We start from the raw sequence: 16,481 nt of genomic DNA, 5'->3' as shown, positions 1-16,481 counted from the left end.
TAGAGAGATGACCTGTAGAAAAGAGGGTGTCTGGTTGGTGGGTTATGATGGGAAAGGTGCTAGTCTGTTATAAAGTAAGAGAAATGGAGATTGCTGAAGTTGTTTGAAGCAACTTCCTTGCGGTTCAGGCACCCTGTATAGTGAAGGGCTCAATTTACAGTTGGCCCACATGGTGTATCCGTGTTCCTCTGCTGCTCAGGACCCAGGCGCTTCTGTGGTAGGGAGTGAGAGGGTTTGAATTTGTACTCCACTATTTACAGGATTTAGAACGTAGTATGCACACAATTCATCTGTTTCTTTATTCAGCAGATGTTCAAGTCCCTACTCTGTGTCAGACACTGCTTTATGTGCTGGGGATGTAGCACTTAAAATGGACAACAATCTCGGCCATCTTGGCCTTTACATTCTAGCAGAGGAGGACAAACCAAGCAAATAAATAAAATGGATACAATGTGAGGTGGTGGTATGGCTGGAAGGGGGGATAGGGAATCCCAGGGTGGGAGTGAGGTGTCGGCAGTTTTAAGTACAGGTGAGTCAGGGAAAGCCTCAGTAGGTGACAGTTGAACGAGGACCTGGAGATGGGAGGGGGAGCCATTGTTTCAGGTAAGGGGGCCCAGTCTGTGCTGTGAGAGCATGCTGGATGTGCATGGGGGAGATAAAGGGAGGGGGCAATGGGGGGAAGCACAGTAAGCTGGGAACAGTCATGGAGGATGAGGTTGGAGAGGCGGGGGGGTCCAGACAGCCCATTGCAAGGACTTGGGCTTTCAGCTGATTGAAATGGGGCGATTGAAGGGTTTGAGCCAAGTGACATGATCTGATTTAGGTTTTTGATTGATTTTTTTCCAAAATTGGTTTTCCAAAAGGCGGTACTAATTTATATTTCCATCAGCAAAGTTTCCAGGGATCTGGAACATCCCTGGAACACACAACAGTGTACTACTGAACTTCTTATGACTACATTTTTTAAAAAATTGATTTATTTTGTTTTTGGCTGCATTGGGTCTTCGCTGCTACGCGTGGGCTTTCTCTAGTTGTGGCGAGCAGGGACTACTCTTCGTTGCAGTGCCTGGGCTTCTCATTGCGGTGGATTTTCTTTGTTGCGGAGCACGGGCTCTAGGTGCGCGGGCTTCAGTAGTTGTGGTGCACGGGCGTAGTTGCTCTGCGGCATATGGGATCTTCCCGGACCAGGGCTCGAGCCCGTGTCCCCTGCATTGGCAGGCGGATTCTTAACCACTGCACCACCAGGGAAGTCCCTACATTTACTTATTAATATTTATTTATTTATTTATTTGGCATCGGGTCTTAGCTGCAGCACCAGGTTCTTCGTTGTGGTGTGTGGACTTCTCTCTAGTTGTGGCACACAGGCTCTAGAGCGTGTGGGCTCAGTAGTTGCAGCGTGTGGGTTCTGTAGTTGGTGGCGCGCAGGCTCTAGAGCACAGGCTTAGTTGCCCCATGGCATGTGGGATCTTATTTCCCCGACCAGGGATCGAACCTACATGCCCTGCATTGGAAGGCAGATTCTTAACCACTGGACCACCAGGGAAGGCCCAAGGGGGTTGACTGCCTTTTCATGAACTGCCTTTTCATGTTCTTTGCCCATTGTTTTTGTTTTGAGTGTTTTGTCTTTTTCTTAATAGTTTTCTAGAGGCTTTTTCTATTTTAATGAAACAGTAGTTATTTTTTCATTGTGTTTTGACTTCATTTATGATACTTAATTTTTTCCTTTATAGAAATTTGAAATTTTTATGTAGTTACATTTATCTTTCTTCTTTTTATGGCTTCTAGGTTTTAGGTCATACATAGAAAGTTTTACTCATTCTAAGATACAGATTAGATAGGTAGTTAGATTTTTTTAATTACTGTTTTTTCCTAGTACTTTGGTCATTTTATTTTTATTTAACTTTTTATTCCACTTGCAATTTATTTTGGTGTAAAGAGTGATGTGTAGGAATCCAGATTTTCTTTTTCCAGGTGGCTGGTAGTTGTCACAGCCCTATTTACTTTTTCCCTGCTGATTTGGAGCGCTACCTTGATCTCGTTCCAGGTTCTCCTTTGGGTCTGGCATCCACCTAAAATTGTTTAAAGGAGATTTAAGCACCAGTTTATTTTTATGGCAGGGAGAGTTGGTAAACAATTGAGTGTCTTCTGTTACCTTTCTCTTAGTATCTTTAGGAAGATTACTGGCCAGAGTTGGAGTATCAGAGTAATTAAGATTGCCAGGAGTGGGGTGGAGGGGGGCTTTAGTCAGCTCCACACTGCTGTGCTGCGTGTCATTATGTGGGGACAGGAGCAGTAGGACAGGTTTCTAATTGCAGGGAGTTTACAGCTGAGCTGGAGGAGGAACCATAAAGCCTTCCATAAGCAAGGTAAAAGTGTGTCTTCCAGGGTCATACGCAGGGATGATACAGAGTTAACTTATATGGAACAGACCATTCAAAAGTAAATTTTTTAATTGTGTGATATACAGGGAAAAAAATGGAAAAGGGAGAAAGGTTAGTGAGGGGTGGATTCTTAAGGAGTGGGAGAAGAGCCACTTCGTTTGTTACATTTTCGTTCCTAAAGCTGATTAAATAGGCCTCTTATCTTAGTCTGAGGTTTTAGTACATTAAAATGCTTTCTCATCCTGTCTGCCTTTTTGTGTGAAATACTAAACTTGTGAAATTCAAATATGTTTGTGCAATGGTGCCATGCTTCTGTTTACTGATGGATTATATTAGCCACTAGGTAATTAATTACCTTTGCTCGCACCAAAAAGACTCTGTTTGTGACTGGTTTTGACTTGTAGTGTGTATGTTAATACAAGTATATGTTGAGGTGGTTCATTGGCAGCATTGGTTGGCCAGAATCTGGGTGTTGTGCTTTAGCTTCGTTCTAAGCTACTTTGAGTTATACTGTTTCATAGTGGGAACAAAAAACATGACATAATCTTCTTTGTACAGTGTACGTGCATGGCGAGCATCCCCAGGGTTTGACTTTAATTCCTCAGAGTTTCTCTTATAGGACTGGCTGGACAATGGCCCAGAACAAGCTATTCAACAAGATCCTCAAAGCCCTGCAGTCTGATCGGCTTGCCCGCTTGGCCAACGAAGGGGTAAGACTCTAGAAGCCTGCCCACCGTGGGCTCCCCATAGTTCGGGCCTCACGGGCTAGCTGACCTCACCCCGCTCCCCCCACCCCCACCTCACGTTGCTAACGAGGTGGCCCTCATACTTTGTCCCCCCACTTACACCTCTCAGGCTTGTAACGAGCCAGTGCTGCGCCGTGTTGCCGTGGACAAGTGTGCGAGGAGAGTGCGGCAAGCTCTGGCGAGTGTGAGCTGGGACACCAAGCTGGTCCAGTGGCTGCACACCACCCTGGTGGAGACCTTGAGTCTGCCCATGCTGGCCGCCTACCTGGATGCTTTGCAGACACTGAAAGGGAAGGTGAGGCCGTGATTGCCGTCTGCCCTGTCCTGGGGTAGCCAGCCTCCGCTGTGGGTTCAGGAAGTGGAGTTGGGCGAGGTCATTGCCTGGTCGGCCTGGAGGGCATGACTGAAGCTAACAGGTTTGTTATCAAAAATAAGAGACATGGTATCATTTCGTGTTTTCACCAGGCGTAAATGTCTCTAGCCCTCCTGAAAACCAGAGAACATGTTTAGCCTCTGCAGCCCTGCAGCTTGTGGTCTGAGGTGAGGTGAGAAAGGAGAAGATGAGGGGTTTACCAGGGCGGGGTGTTGAGAGGGGGGCAGGAAGCAGACCCGTGGTGCTGAGAGTGTGGGGGTGCGCGTGGGGAGGTGTTCCGGAGCAGGGGGCGCCGTGATGTGATGCCTCGGTCTCTCCTCATCATGATGAGCCTTCGATGGCAACACTTTCACTTTAGTCACTCTTTATAAAGCGTATCGTTAACTTTCCCTGCTTTCTTACTTAGACGGTATTGCACAAAGTTACACTGTTTTTCTTCATGATGGCACTTTATTTTGGTTGCAGTTACTGCACTGGGCTGTGTTCGGTGTGATTGGAGTACAGGTTCTGGGGGCAGACTGCCTGGCTGATCTCATCTTGATTACTAATTAGCTGTGTAGTCTTGGATTAGTGTCTCAATTTCCTCATCTCTAAAAAAATGGCTGATACTAATACCTATCTAGGATTTTTGTGAAAATTCATTAATCGAGATAGAATGCTTGCCGCAAAGTTTGGCACATAGGAAACCCACAGTAACTGTTAATGATTTATAAGTGGTACCATCATTTTTAGTGTTTTGCTCCAATACAGAATGGCCTCAGGCAACTTGGATTACTTCAGTTCTTCACTTTTTTTTTTTAAGTGGTTTTCTTCTCCTTTGCAGGAAGCTGGCCTGCTTTGTTGCTATAATTTACCTGGCCAACAGCTTTCCCCAGCCATATTCCCCCAATTTCCAGACTTATTGTTTCCTGCCTGTTTGTCACTTGAAGGTTGCCGAGTTTGTTTGAAAGCAAAAGAAGACTGGCTTAGTGTGGAAATAAAACAAAACTCAGGACCAGATGCGTGAATGAAATGCATGGTAGGAAATTTGACATTAATTTATACATTCAACTGTTTTGTGCCTATAATGTGCCAGGCGCTGGGATGAGCAAGACAGAAATGCTGCCTACTCTGATGGAGCTTATTTTCTAGTGGAGAAAGAGACAAAAGAAAAGATAGTCCCAGAATTCCCCCTGTGCTGCCCCTCTGCAGTGGAGACCCTGGCCCAGGAGGTGAATAGGGGGCAGGCATGGGCACAGGGTGGGTGTGGAGCCACGACAGGCCCCTGGCCGAGAACAGTGGCTTGTGAGTATTTCAGGCATTTTAAATGTTCTCCACAGCATTCTGCCTATGGGAAGAGAACGGCATTGGTGAATATCCCCTAAGGGATGAGTATTAGTAGTGCCCGGAGCCCACTTCTCTGCCTTACATTGCACGGCCAGTATGCCTTGGAGGTCATTTCCCTCGTAAAGAAGTTTGCCCTGCTCCCCCACTGAAGTCACTGTCTGGATGTTCCCATGTGAATGAAGTGGTGTTCAGGTTTATTGAGCATGATGGACCACTGGCGGGACTCCACAGGTGTGCACAGTGCATGCTGCCCGGCCCTGCTTCTAGGTCATGGTGTAGGTTAGCTGGAATGGCAGAGGACACACAGTCAGCAGGGTCCCAGACTGTGAGCCGCTGTCCACTTGAGGCTCTGCTCTCAGTGGTTCGTCTCCCTTCAGGCTCTTATGTTCCCACGACTCTCAGATTCACAGCAAATACTTAGGTTGTTTCCCACAACTTCTAATGTTCCTGCTGGATGAAAATGCAGGTGGATGGGATCGTGCTCTTGGCCCAGCTACTTTCACCACCAGACCTATTGTAAGGGGAGCAGAGAAGGTATAGACCCTAGCCTCTTCATTGTCTGCTGAGAGAGATGCAGTGCTGGACAGACCAGGGATGCTTGGTCTGCCTGGCTCCAAGCAGAGAAGTTGGTTATTGATTAATTATTTCTAAGTATTCTTATTTACAGAAAGTGAGTTTCAAGGCTTTGTCATTTGAGAGGTGTACTCTTATTACTGCCAGATAAAAGCTTTTAAAGTCTAATTCAGTCAGATCCTCTACCTCAAGGTGTTGAGTGGCTCACAGTGACAAAGTAAGTTACAAGAAATGTCTAGTTTAGGGTGAAGATCCTTTGCAGTTGGGCCCTAGCCTTTGTTACTAGCCTTATGTCCTCGTCCTCCTACTTCCTTGCCCAAATTCTCGACTTCAGGCTATCTGTGCCCAGAATAAGCCCTGTTCTTTCTTGCTTATATCTGGTGTCTCTGATTAGAAGGCTTTCCCCCGTCTTCTGTTAGAATTCTTCAGAGTGCATCTCACTTCACATGCTGCATCTTCAGATGAAAATTGCCTGCTTGCTTCCGTCTTTTCTGTTAGATGGTTTGAATCATAGTGTGAGGCTTATTTTTCTTTATGGCACTTATCAGCTCCTCCTCTTTTGTTGTTTGTGTGCTTGTCTTCATTAACCCTTGTAGATTAAATTCCTTCGCAGTAAGCACTAGGCTGGTGTCTTGTAACAGCAGTGTTGGGTTGCGTAAACATTTGTTTCCTGAATTAAACTGAGAAAGTCGCATGGTTATATTCCCCTCATTTCTTTTGTTTTATAAAATTTATTTATTTATTTATTTTTGGCTGCATTGGGTCTTCATTGCTGCGCGCAGGCTTTCTCTAGTTGCAGTGAGCAGGAGCTACTCTTCGTTGCGGTGCGCGGGCTTCTCATTGCGGTGGCTTCTCTTGTTGCAGAGCACGGGCTCTAGGCGTGTGGGCTTCAGTAGTTGTGGTGCACGGGCCTAGTTGCTCAGCGGTATATGGGATCTTCCCGGACCAGGGCTCTATCCCGAGTCCCCTGCATTGGCAGGCGGATTCTTAAGCACTGCGCCACCAGGGAAGTCCCTCCCCTCATTTCTTGTACAGAAACCTTTTTAGTCTTGCTCTTTCAAAATTAGGATCACTGTCCTTGCTTATCATTGCCTGGAACAGCTTATCTTCTTGTCCTATCTTTGCATTTTTTATTTTAATTGAAGTATAATTGACATATAGCATTATATTAGTTTCAAGTATACAGTATAATGACTTGATATTTGTATGTATTGCTAGATGATCACCACACTAAGTCTAGTTAACATACGTCACCACACATAGTTACAAACATTTTTTTTTTCTTATGATGAGAATTTTTAAGATCTACTCTCTTAGCAACTTTCAAATCTGGAATACAGTGTTATTAACTGTAGTCACCATGCTGTACGTTACGTTCCATGGCTTAATTTATTTTGTACTTTTTGATCCCTTTTACCCATTTCACTATCCTCCACCCCCTCCCTCTGGCAACCACCAGTCTGTTCTTTGTATCTATGAGTTTAGTTTTTTGTTTTGTTTGTTTTTCTTTAGATTCCACATACAAGTGAGATCATACGGTATTTATGTTTCCCTGTCTGACTTAACTTCACTTAGCACAGTGCCCTCAGGGTCCATCCATGTTTTCGCAAATGGCAAGATTTCCTTCTTTTTTATGGCTGAATAATATTCGTGTGTGTGTGTGTGTGTGTAGAAAACGTGGCATATATACATATGCCACATTTTCTTTATCCATCATCCATCAGTGGACACTTAGGTTGTTTCCATATCTTGCCTATTGTACTTAATGCTGCAGTGAACATGGGGGTGTATATATCTTTTTGAGTTACTGTTGTTTTCTTCAGATAAATACACAGAAGTGGAATTGCTGGATCATATGATAGTTCTGTTTTTCATTTTTTGAGGAACATCCTTACTGATTTTTGTAGTAGCTGCACCAATTTATATTCTCACCAACGTGCACAGGGGTTCCCTTTTCTCCACATCCTTGCCAAAATTTGTTAATGCTTGTCTTTTTGATAATAGCCATTCTAACAGGTGTGAGATGATATCTCATTTTGGTTTTGATTTGTATTTCCCTTATGATTAATAATGTTGAGCATCTTTTTGTGTACCTGTTGGTCATCTGTATATCTTCTTTGGAAAAATGTCTATTCAGATCTGCCCATTTTTTAACCAGATTGTTTATTTTGTTGATGTTGAGTTGCATGAGTTCTTCATATGTTTTGAATATTAACCCCTTATCAGCTACATGATTTGCAAATATTTTCTCCCATTCAATAGATTGCTTTTTCATTTTGTTGATGTTTTCCTTTGCTATGCAGAAGCTTTTTAGTTTGTAGTCCCACTTGTTTATTTTTGCTTTTGCTGCCTTTACTTTTGGTGTCAGATCCAAAAAATCATTGCCAAGACTAATGTCAAAGAGCTTACTGCCTATGTTTTCTTCTAGGAGTTTTATGGTTTCAGATCTTCATTCAAGTCTTTAATCCTTTCTGAGTTAATTTTTGTGTATGATGTAATACAGTGGTCCAGTTTCATTCTTTTGCATGTAGCTGTTCAGTTTTCCCAACACCATTTATTGAAGAGACTGTCCTTTCCCCACTGTAAGTTCTTGGCTCCTTTGTTGTAAATTAATTGACCATATATGCATGCGTTTATTTCTAGGCTCTCTATTCTGTTCCATTCATCTGTGATTCTGTTTTTATGCCGATGCCATGCTGTTTTGATTACTATAACTTTGTAAAATAGTTTGAAATCAAGAAGCATGATGCCTCCAGCCTTGTTCTTTGTTCTCAAGATTGCTTTGGCTATTCAGGGTCTTTTGTGGTTCCATACAAATTTTAGGATTGTTTGTTCTATTTCTGTGAAAAATGCCACTGGAATTTTGATAGGGATTGCATTGAATTTGTACAGTAGATTGCTTTGGGTGGTATGGACATTTTAACAATATTACTTTTTCCAGTCTGTGAGCACAGAATATCTTTCCGTTTATTTGTGTCTTAGTTTCTTTCATTAATGTCTTATAGATTTCAGTGTACAGGTCTTTCACCTCCTTGGTTAAATTTAATCCTAGGTATTTTATTCTTTTTGATGCTGTTGTAAACGAGAAAGTTTTCTTACTTTCTCTATTAGTGTATAGAAATGCAGCAGATTTTTGTATATTGATTTTGTATCCTGCAACTTCACTGAATTCGTTTATTCTAATGGTTGTTTTTGGTGGAGTCTAGGGTTTGCTCTATATAATATGATGTCATCCACAAATAGTGAGTTTTACTTCTTTCTAAATCTAACGGAAAGGATGCCTTTCCTTTCTTTTTCTTGCCTAATCGTTCTAGCTTGGACTTCCAATACTATGCTGAATAAAAGTGGTGTGAGTGGGCATCCTTGTCTTGTTCCTGATCTTAGAGGAAAAGCTTTCAGGTTTTCACTGTTGAGTATGATGTTAGCTATGGACTGAACTTTTACAGCCTGCATCACTGTAGTAGTTTTTATTCTCCAGTTTCTCAAAAAGTTTATTTTTCTGAAAACTACCTCTAGCAGTTAAAAATCTTTCCTTTCCCCTAGGTCATTTTGACCTCTTGTGGGTAGTATGGGATTCACACAGATAATTCTTCTCAGTGTAAGCATCAGCATGTCTGAAACCTATATTTACACATCTGTGAGGTCACATTTTTGGTAAATCATAATGGTGTAATGTGGAACCACTGATACGTAGGGCCAACTGTAAAGTTATACACAGCTTTTCGACTGAATGGGGGGTTGGCATCCAACCCCGTGTTGTTCAAGGGTCAGCTGTATACACAGTATAGTAGGATATATTATTTGGGGCACAATAACATATTTTTTTAACACACCACAGTTTGAAGGCAGTATTCTAGAAGTAAGTGCAGAGTTTTGTTTTTAATTTATAAAATCAACTGGTGTTCACTGAGGAAATTCAGAAAACACAGATGTCTGAAAAGGAAAAAAATTCATAACTCCATAAAGTTCATTATTAACCTTTTGGCATATTTTCTTGTAGTATTTTTTCTGAGTAGAGATAATTTTTATATATTCTGTTTTACCTTTAACGTTTTAGCAAATTATTTCCCTATGTTATTACAAATTGTTTTAAATATTTAAAATTAATCCATAATATCTAATTATGTAGATAATTTGCTTAACCACTTCCTTGTATATGCCTTAATGTTGTGTCCACTTTTTGACTATTATTGAGAGTGAATTTGTCTTTTGCTTACCCCCCAGCCCCCGTGTGTGTGTGTGTGTGTGTGTGTGTGTGTGTGTGTATGTATTTCTGATACAGGTTGTTAAGAAAGAGATAAGAATAAGTTTAAGTCTCTTGGTGCGTGTCACCAGATTGGTTTCCAGAGGACTGTATCCACTTATCTTTAATGTGATGGGAGGCATATTTTTCAGCCATGCACTGATTTGTACTTTCTCTTGTGAGGAAAGTTTGAGAGGTGTAGTTGAAATCTCCGCGGCTCATAGTGGGGCTGTGTCCGCCCACCTGATCCTGGTGGTGGGGTCTCCTACTTCATGCTGGAAGCATCTTTCCTCTCCCTTGCTTCTAGATCCCTACCTTGATTGACCGGATGCTCGTGTCGTCCAACACGAAGACCGGGGCTGCTGGAGCTGAGGCCTTGTCCCTCCTACTGAAGAGGCCCTGGGACCCCGCTGTGGGAGTGCTCTCTCATAACAAACCAGTAAGTTGGACTTAACTGTGGCCCACGAAATTGTTTTTAGAATCCAGTCTTAGAACTTTGGCAAGAGGATAATGGCTTGCTTAACTGCTTTCATTAATAACTGGCTGGGTGTAGTGCTTAACGTAGTTTCCTGAGGAAATTAGCATTGGTTGGGATAAGAAAGGTATTGGGGTTCCATGGAGGAGCACCTCTCACTCACTGGCTCTCTGGTGGGGTCTTTCTTCTTAGAGCAAACTCCCCGGCTCTCCTCTCATTCTCATTGCCTCTTCCGGGCCCTCCAGCTCCGTGTTCCCCACCTCGCGCCGCCACCGCTTCTGGCAGTCTCAGCTGTCCTGCTTAGGCAAGGTACGTACTGGGCAGGAGGAACTCCTCCTGGGGAGGATCGAGCAGACAGAAAGGAAGAGGGGCTCAAAATGGGTCAACTTAAACGTGGAACGTCCCCCAAGTCTCTTTTTGTCTAGAATGCCAATGGTGCTTATCCGAGGTTGAAGGGATTTAGGTAGGTTAAGCAGACTTGAGAGGAGATTTGAAACTTAGCTCTGCTCTCATGGCTGCTACTCTTTCCTTTAGGTCATCCCTGTTGCCACGCATCTGCTGAACAATGGTAGTGGAGTGGGAGTTCTGCAGTGTCTGGAGCACATGATTGGGGCAGTGCGAAGCAAAGTGCTAGAGGTGAGAACGTCCCTATTTCAGTTCACTGTGGCACACCCAACATTCTGCACCAATCTGTGGCCTCCAGTCTTACTGTCTTCTTTTCCCACAAAGATTCACAGCCATTTCCCGCACAAACCCATTATCTTGATTGGCTGGAATACAGGAGCCTTGGTGGCCTGTCACGTAAGTAATCCCCATCTTATTTGGAGGTTGTCCTGAGATAGACTGCTGCTGCTACTACTGCTGCTGCCCAGCGCGATGATAGTGACTGTTGAGCGCTTTGCAGTGTTCCAGAGCACTGTGCTAGATGCTTTGCCTACAAACCTTACTTTTTAACTTTATTGTGAAAAAAGCAGAAGTTCAAAGGGAGGATACACTAGTATAATAAACCCCTTGGGCCCCTCACCCAGCTTTGCCAGTGATCAGCTCATGGCCAAGCTTTTTTCATCTTACCTCTGCCTACTTTCAGTCTCCTCCAATTATTTTGAAGAAAATCTCAAATATCATATCACTGTGTTTATATATATATATATTTCAGCATGTATCGCTGAAAAATTTTTTTTCTTTCTCCCCCTAGACATAAGTACCATTCTCCCACCTAAACAAAACAAAACAAAACAATAATTGTGGCCAGCAAAAATTTTAATAGCTCTGTAATTTGATGTTGTGTTCCTGTTCTTTCCCTTTCCAAGTCATCAGAGAACCTTTTCTTATTTTACATACACTTGCATGTATATTAGTTTGTATAAGTGCCTCCGACCTGTCCAAAGCCCCAATTCTCAAGTGGATCAAGTAAGCAAAGTCTGTGCTGCTTCATGTAGTGTAGGTGACATCTAGGGGCGTGAGAGGAAGAAGGCTATCTCCCGGTACTCCCTGGTCCCAAGGATGGCAGTACCCTGTCAGCGACTGCTCTAAGAAATTTGGGGTGTCTGGGAGCTATCAAGTTCAAAAGGGAGAGATTTTCTTCACTTAAGGGAAAAGAGCAACATTTATGTTCTCCTGATTGCATTTGTTATTAGTGGAGGGAAAAGGGAGGATTCTAGCCTCACAAATTGCCAGGATGCAAGTATTAAACTTCCCATCCTATGGTTCAGCCCTCTTCTGGGGTCCGCTGAGGGCCCCAATTCTCTAGGTGGTGGCTTCTGGTAGAACAGCACATCTTGTGTTCTTTGCTCTTACTGCTGCAACTATGGCTGGTGCACCTAGGGATTATGTCCTAACCTAGTTATGTACACCTAGGGGTTATGTCATGACAGTGGGGGAGGAGGTGGGACTGGCTGGTGGGTCTGGACCACCACAGGATTCTGGGTAGGATGTAGCTGCAGTGAAGTCATTTGACCTTGAGACAAACCGTGCCATTATTTCCAGGTGTCGGTGATGGAATATGTCACTGCAGTTGTCTGCCTTGGGTTTCCTCTGCTTACCGTGGATGGCCCCAGAGGGGTAAGCGCAGGGTGTGGCTGATTTCTGGGTCACTGGCAGGTGAGCGTACGGGAGTGCATGCCTCGCCCAAGCTGCTCTTCAGTGACTGCAGTTGCCCAGCTGACTCTCTTGAGCATACTTGCCAGGGCAGTACTCAGTGAATATGCACTGGCTGACTGTAAACCTGGATCTGTTTTAGGATGTGGATGATCCCCTCTTGGATATGAAGACTCCAGTCCTCTTTGTCATTGGTCAGAATTCCCTGCAGTGTCACCCTGAAGCCATGGAAGACTTCCGGGAGAAGATTCGGGCTGAGAACAGCTTGGTGGTGGTTGGGGGAGCTGATGATAATCTCAGGTGGGTAGGTTCCCCCAGAGCTGCAAGAGTGCCATGTTGGAGAGATGCTTATCAGGCGGTGATGTAATTATAGCTAACCTGGTTCAGTGAAAAGAGGGCATTAAAAAACTTACAAAAATTTTTTTAAACTAATTCAGATTTCTAAAAAGTTGCAAAATTAGTACCAAGAAATTCCCTATACTGTTCACCCAGATTTCCCAAATGTTAACATCTTATATAACCAAAGTGTAATTATCGAAGTCAGGAAATTAACGTGGATATGATACTATTATCTAATCTACAGACTCACATTTCATCAGTTATCTCACTAACGTTCTTTTCTGGTCCAGGCTCAAATCCAGATCACACATTGCTGTTGGTTGCCTGTCTCCTCAGTCTCCTTTCATTTGGTACTGTTCCTTAGTCTGTCTTTGTCTTTCATGACCTCGACACTTTTTTTTTAAAATTTCATTTATTTATTTGTTTTTGGCTGTGCTGGGTCTTCTTTTCTGTGCGTGGGCTTTCTCTAGTTGCGGCGAGCGGGGGCCACTCTTCATCGCGGTGCGCGGGCCTCTCACTGCCACGGGCCTCTCACTGCCGCGGGCCTCTCTTGTTGCGGAGCACAAGCTCCAGACGCGCAGGCTCAGTAGTTGTGGCTCACGGGCCCAGCCGCTCCACAGCATGTGGGATCTTTCCGGACCGGGGCACAAACCCGTGTCCCCTGCATTGACAGGCAGACTCTCAACCACTGCACCACCAGGGAAGCCCAACCTCGACACTTTTGAAGACTTCTATTTTGTAGACGGTCCCTCAATTTAGGTTTTTGACATTATCTTATGATTAGGTTGAGGGTGCACATTTTTGGCAGGAATGTTATGGAGCTGATGTGCCCTCGGTGCACCCCTCAGGGGCTACATGGTGTTGATGTGTCTTATTACTGGTGATGTTAACTTTGATCAAGGAAGCATCTGCCAGGTTTCTCTATTGTAAAGTTCCTATTTTTCTCTTTGTAGTTAGCAGTCATCTTGTGGGGAGAAAATACTTTTAAGATGTTGTAATTATAATCTTGGGCATTGTGCTTTCACTTGGGTAGGCATTTCTTCACGTTTTGTTCCTTACTGAGGATGAATGTGATCATAGATTTTATTTGTGTTAAGCATCCTTTTATATATTTTGGAGTATAAACAGCCAAAGTTTGGAGAGGATTTTAAATTTATTTATTTTTTAATTTATTTTATTTTTGTCTGCGTTGGGTCTTTGTTGCTGCACGCGGGTTTTCTCTAGTTGTGGCGAGCAGAGGCTACTCTTCGTTGAGGTGCGCGGGCTTCTCATTCTGGTGGCTTCTCTGGTTGCAGAGCACGGGCTCTAGGCACGCGGGCTCAGTAGTTGTGGCTCGCGGGCTCTAGAATGCAGGCTCAGTAGTTGTGGCGCACGGGCTTAGTTGTTCCGCAGCATGTGAAATCTTCCCGGACCAGGGCTCAAACCCATGTCCCCTGCATTGGCAGGTGGATTCTTAACCACTGTGCCACCAGGGAAGCCCTGGAGAGGATTTAGGAGGGCATCTTTAGTCATCGAGATGGCCATTCTTCTCTTACAAGGCTGGTTGCCTGTAGGGCCTTTAGTTATGTTTTTATGAAATGTACTGAAAAAGAGGTTGTATCCTTTACTGGTCTCCTTTTTTATATGCTCAGTCTTAGATATTAACTTCATTTGTATGCTTTAACTGGAGAGCTTAAAGCGAGTACCTATTCCCACCTCTCTTGTCAGTTTCTTACCCAGAGATGCTTTGGCGAAGTCCTCCTGGCCTTTGTCATTTGACAGCTTCTTGTGGACCTAGAATCTAACCCTTTGATGCTCAAGGCAATGTTTGCTTGTAAATACATTATCTTTCTTGCTAATTCAGACATTCTTATCTATAGGAGAATAGACTGTGTGTTGAGTCGTGGTGAGGGAGCGGGAGAAATGGAAATAACCCTTAGTGAGAGTTACATTGTGAGGCTGCTTATGAGACATATTTGCATGGTGCCAAGAGCATTGGACTGAGAACTGGGAGACCCAATTTAGTCTTGGCTCCCTTGCTAAGAAGCTTGGATAAAATATTTAACTTCTGGGACTCTGTCCTCATCCATAAAATGAGCATTGTTACACAAGGTCAGAGACCTACAACCAGTAAATTGGGGTCTCAGAATTTGGAGGCTCAGAATGTAGTTCTTCATCCTGTCACTTGGTGCCCTGTTTCTCTCTCTGCTGAGACCACCAGTCAGAAGCCAGGGTGTTTAAGGCTGGCTTTCAAAGAGGAGAATGCAGCAGCTGTGGTCAGTTTCTGTCATCCCTTTAGAACTAACCTGTGGCCACCTTGCCTTCCCTCCTGCTAATTTCATTTCAATAGCACCCAGTAATCTTTTCAATAGCACCCAGTAGTCTCAGGGTTTGGGTCTGTGTTGGGGTGCCTCGAGATGAGGTCTTAGCAATCAGATAGAGTATACCTGTGAAGCCATAGGTATAGGACTTCTGAAGTATACCATCCCGGGTACTTTCCATGTACTCTTTGTTTCTTTATAAATGTTGTTTTGTGTCATCCCTGTTAACTCCATGAGTGAGGTGTTATGGTTCCCCATTTTGCAGATGTGGAAACTGAGGTTCAGAGAGGCTGCAGACCTGCCTGAGGGCTAACATAGTCTTCCTTCATGGGTCTAGAGAATAACCAACACAGAAGAGAAATGGTGCTGTGGAATGTTTGGAAAGTAAACATTTCCTCTTTTTTGTCTCTTAGAATAAGCAAAGCAAAGAAGAAATCGGAAGGGTTGACTCAGAGCATGGTGGACAGATGTATTCAGGTACACAGTAGCTTCATGTGGTTTTCTCAGCTAGGCTTGCCTTTCTGTAACCTTTTAGGCTCGGTCTTGTTGGCAGCAGCCTGTTGACTAAGGAGGATGGGTATCCACTGTGGCCTCTGTCGGGCCTAAATCATCAGCAAAGGAAAGGGGGAAAGAGACGGGGGGAAAGGAGAGTAATGATCTAAGACATGAGCGAGCATTAGGGGAGGAAGGGTTCATTGGGGGAGTGGTGAATCATGACCACCCCGGAGCACTGCCTCACGGGTGCAGGGCGCAGGCTTCTGCTGGTCCTTGGCTGAGGCTGGGGTTTGAGCCAGGCTTTGTGTGGTAGGAGGGACCGGCACGCTGACATCGAAGCTGAGGTGAATCGATTTTAGTCGGGACTGTCGGGGTGGTTCCTATTCTCCAGACGAGGACTCAGAGGCCTCGGCCCCTCTTTACACTAGGATGAGATTGTGGACTTCCTGACTGGAGTGCTCACTCGCGCGGAGGGGCACGTGGGCTCGGAGCCTCGGGATCAAGATGCTGAGAAGAAGAAGAAGCCCCGGGACGTGGCCCGCAGAGACCTGGCCTTTGAGGTCTCTGAGCGGGGCAGTCGACCTGCGTCACCAGCTGCCAAGCTACCTGCCTCACCCTCAGGCTCGGAGGTAACGCGGAAAGGGAGGGAGTGCTTTTGCTGGGAAATGGGGACTGAAGAGTTGGTTCCTTCGCTGCCTGGGGATGCCTGTTGGCCTTGGTGGGCCTGTGAGTTCCTACGAGGGGAATTCCTGACCAGGGAATTCCAGGGGGACTTGACGATTGACAGTCAATCTGGACGACATTGGCTTGGACCTTGTCCTTCTTAATCTACTCAGGATCTCTCCAGTGTGTCCAGCAGCCCCACCTCCAGTCCCAAGACCAAGGTGACCACAGTGGCCTCTGCCCAGAAGTCCAGTCAGATCGGAAGCACTCAGCTGCTGAAGAGACACGTGCAGCGGACAGAGGCTGTGCTGACCCACAAACAGGCTCAAGGTATAGCTGCCTGGCCCGGTGGCCTCTCTTGAGTTCTGTCTTCTGCAGTTGACGCCATGTGGCAGTTGGAAAGTATTGGCATCTGCGGCTTTTTCCCGACATTTCTGTCCAGGCAAAATTAGGTTGAAATAAATACTGAG

At 44.6% G+C, this 16,481-nt stretch overlaps 1 protein-coding gene across 5 annotated transcripts in view; it reads left to right on the top strand.

Annotated features, from left to right (window-relative positions):
• Positions 1 to 16,481, top strand: part of KANSL3 (KAT8 regulatory NSL complex subunit 3) — a 41,702-nt gene that overhangs the window by 11,569 nt on the left and 13,652 nt on the right. For all 5 annotated transcript variants that reach the window (XM_082672889.1, XM_082672888.1, XM_082672887.1 and 2 more), the window contains 11 exons: positions 3,001 to 3,091; positions 3,237 to 3,422; positions 9,950 to 10,081; positions 10,310 to 10,426; positions 10,652 to 10,753; positions 10,847 to 10,918; positions 12,104 to 12,178; positions 12,357 to 12,514; positions 15,267 to 15,330; positions 15,777 to 15,977; positions 16,185 to 16,341. In XM_082672889.1, coding sequence (XP_082529015.1) covers positions 3,001 to 3,091; positions 3,237 to 3,422; positions 9,950 to 10,081; positions 10,310 to 10,426; positions 10,652 to 10,753; positions 10,847 to 10,918; positions 12,104 to 12,178; positions 12,357 to 12,514; positions 15,267 to 15,330; positions 15,777 to 15,977; positions 16,185 to 16,341 — 1,355 coding nt within the window. The remainder of the gene's footprint in view (positions 1 to 3,000; positions 3,092 to 3,236; positions 3,423 to 9,949; positions 10,082 to 10,309; positions 10,427 to 10,651; positions 10,754 to 10,846; positions 10,919 to 12,103; positions 12,179 to 12,356; positions 12,515 to 15,266; positions 15,331 to 15,776; positions 15,978 to 16,184; positions 16,342 to 16,481) is intronic.

Source organism: Grampus griseus, assembly GCF_964374135.1.
Source record: "Grampus griseus genome assembly, chromosome: 15".
NCBI lineage: Eukaryota > Metazoa > Chordata > Mammalia > Artiodactyla > Delphinidae > Grampus > Grampus griseus.
This window is presented reverse-complemented; position numbering and strand designations above follow the sequence as displayed.